The following is a 1,700-nucleotide window of genomic DNA, read 5'->3' as shown; positions in this document are numbered from 1 at the left end:
CCCAATCCCAAATCTCGCCAACTCAGCGCTTCCAGGGGACCAAACTTTATGCGGTGCCTCCGGGCCCCCCTCCCCCTCACTCCCTCCCCCGGCCTGAATGCGGCACTGCGGCGTCCTTCCCAGCTCAGGACGCGGCACGGTGGGGGGAGGGGTCCGGACCGGCTCCTCAGGGTGCTTCGGTCCCCAGGAGGCTAGGAGTGGGCCCCGGAGTCGCTATCCTTTACCTCTCTTTCTAATTCCCCCCCATTTTACACCGCCCTATTCTCTTCCAACAGGGGGAGGCAGTTAGGAGGAGGAAGAGGTTCAAGGGAGAACCAGGGGGAACGGTAGCTACTTAGCCTGGGAAGTTACAAATGTTTGAGGAAAGTTTTTTTTAGGGGGAGAGGAAGAGAGCTTTGGGGAAAATCCAGAATTTCGAGGGAGATAAGGCCGGGGTGTGAGCTCTTTGGTTCACTTCGTGGGGGAAGGAAGCTGAGGAGCCCAGTCCTGGACTTGGGGCTGTGTGTAGAGCGGGGCTTGGGAAAGGGGGAGCAGGCAGGGCTGGGGGCAGATGGAAAGATACCAAGGTAGGTTAGAAAGAAGGAAGTTTTGGGGCCGATAACTTGGGGGAGGTCCCGAGGTTGGAGGGAAGAGGAGGGAAAGTCATTGATTGACTAGGAAAGGGGCTGGAAGGCTGGGGGAGGGCTGTGTGTGTGGGGGGGAACAGAGTGGCCTCACAGGTGAAGGACAGAAGACCAAAGCCAGGAGAATCTATGGGTGAGGAGGAAGCAGTTCTGAAGACTATATGGGAGGTTCTGGAGAGGACAGGCATATTAGGGGCTCAGGACTCTTCTGGAGATGCTGGGGAGGAGTGTGAAAGGCTTTGGGGAAGTCTGCAGCTTTATGGAGAGAGTCTTGGGACGGGAGTTGGCGTGGAGAATGCAGAAGGGATGTGAACACAGAGGGGTCCAGAGGGTCCCGGGAGGAAAGGTGTCCGGAGACTCATTGTTGCAGTGAGGGGGAGGGGAACTGGAGGTTCAGAGCGGTCGGTCCGGGAGGCTCTGAGATTGGGGTGGAGGAGTCTTCTGAGGCTGTGAGGGCAGGGGATTCAAAACTAGCCAGGAGACTCAAACTGGGGGGCGGAGAGGGACAGGGAGAGAGGCAAAAGGAGAATCAGGGAGGTGTTGAGAGAGCTGGAGGGACCAAGAGCTGGAGAGGGGCCTTCGGGAGGTCCGAAGGTCGGCCAAGAGAGGTGCGAAGGGGGTCAGATGACTCTGAGGGTCGGGGAAAGGTCTTCTGGGGACCTCTGAGGGGTCCAGGAAAGGCGCAGGTGAGGTCGTTCACAGGAGACCAGGAGGAAGTTTTTAAGGGTCGGGATGGCCTAGAGAAGCGGGGTGGGGTTTGTAGGGATCTGGGCTACTCTGAAGGTTGGAGGAACGTCTTCTGAGGATCTGGGAATGGCCGGGAGAAGGGCATACGTTCAGAGGAGTACAGGACACCCAGGATTGGAGTTAGAGGCTTCTAAGAGACTGAGAGAGGCAGAGGAGACCAGGAGGGGCTGGGATGGGCCAGGGGACCCCGAGAGTTGAGATGGGAACCTCCTGAGGGTCCGGGAGCGCGTGGGGAGGGGAGAGGGATGGGGGCTCCGACAGCACGCTCACCCTGGCGGCCCGCGACGAGTAGGGGTCCTCGAAGAGCGCCCACACTCGGGGCTGCCAGCG

The 1,700-nt window shown here is 59.5% G+C and overlaps 1 protein-coding gene across 1 annotated transcript in view; it reads right to left on the bottom strand.

The window, feature by feature from the left end:
* The window catches only part of KCNC3 (potassium voltage-gated channel subfamily C member 3), a gene marked incomplete at its 5' end in the record, with an annotated part of 9,110 nt that extends 7,413 nt beyond the window's left edge, over nucleotides 1-1,697 (bottom strand). The window contains one exon of the mRNA XM_011374604.2: nucleotides 1,641-1,697. Within this exon, the coding sequence (XP_011372906.1) occupies nucleotides 1,641-1,697 (57 nt within the window). The remainder of the gene's footprint in view (nucleotides 1-1,640) is intronic.
* Between the last annotated feature and the right edge of the window lie 3 nt (nucleotides 1,698-1,700).

This window comes from Pteropus vampyrus, unplaced genomic scaffold, assembly GCF_000151845.1.
Source record: "Pteropus vampyrus isolate Shadow unplaced genomic scaffold, Pvam_2.0 Scaffold250, whole genome shotgun sequence".
Lineage (NCBI taxonomy): Eukaryota > Metazoa > Chordata > Mammalia > Chiroptera > Pteropodidae > Pteropus > Pteropus vampyrus.
The sequence above is the reverse complement of the archived record's forward strand: the minus strand, read 5'-3'. Positions and strand labels throughout refer to the sequence as shown.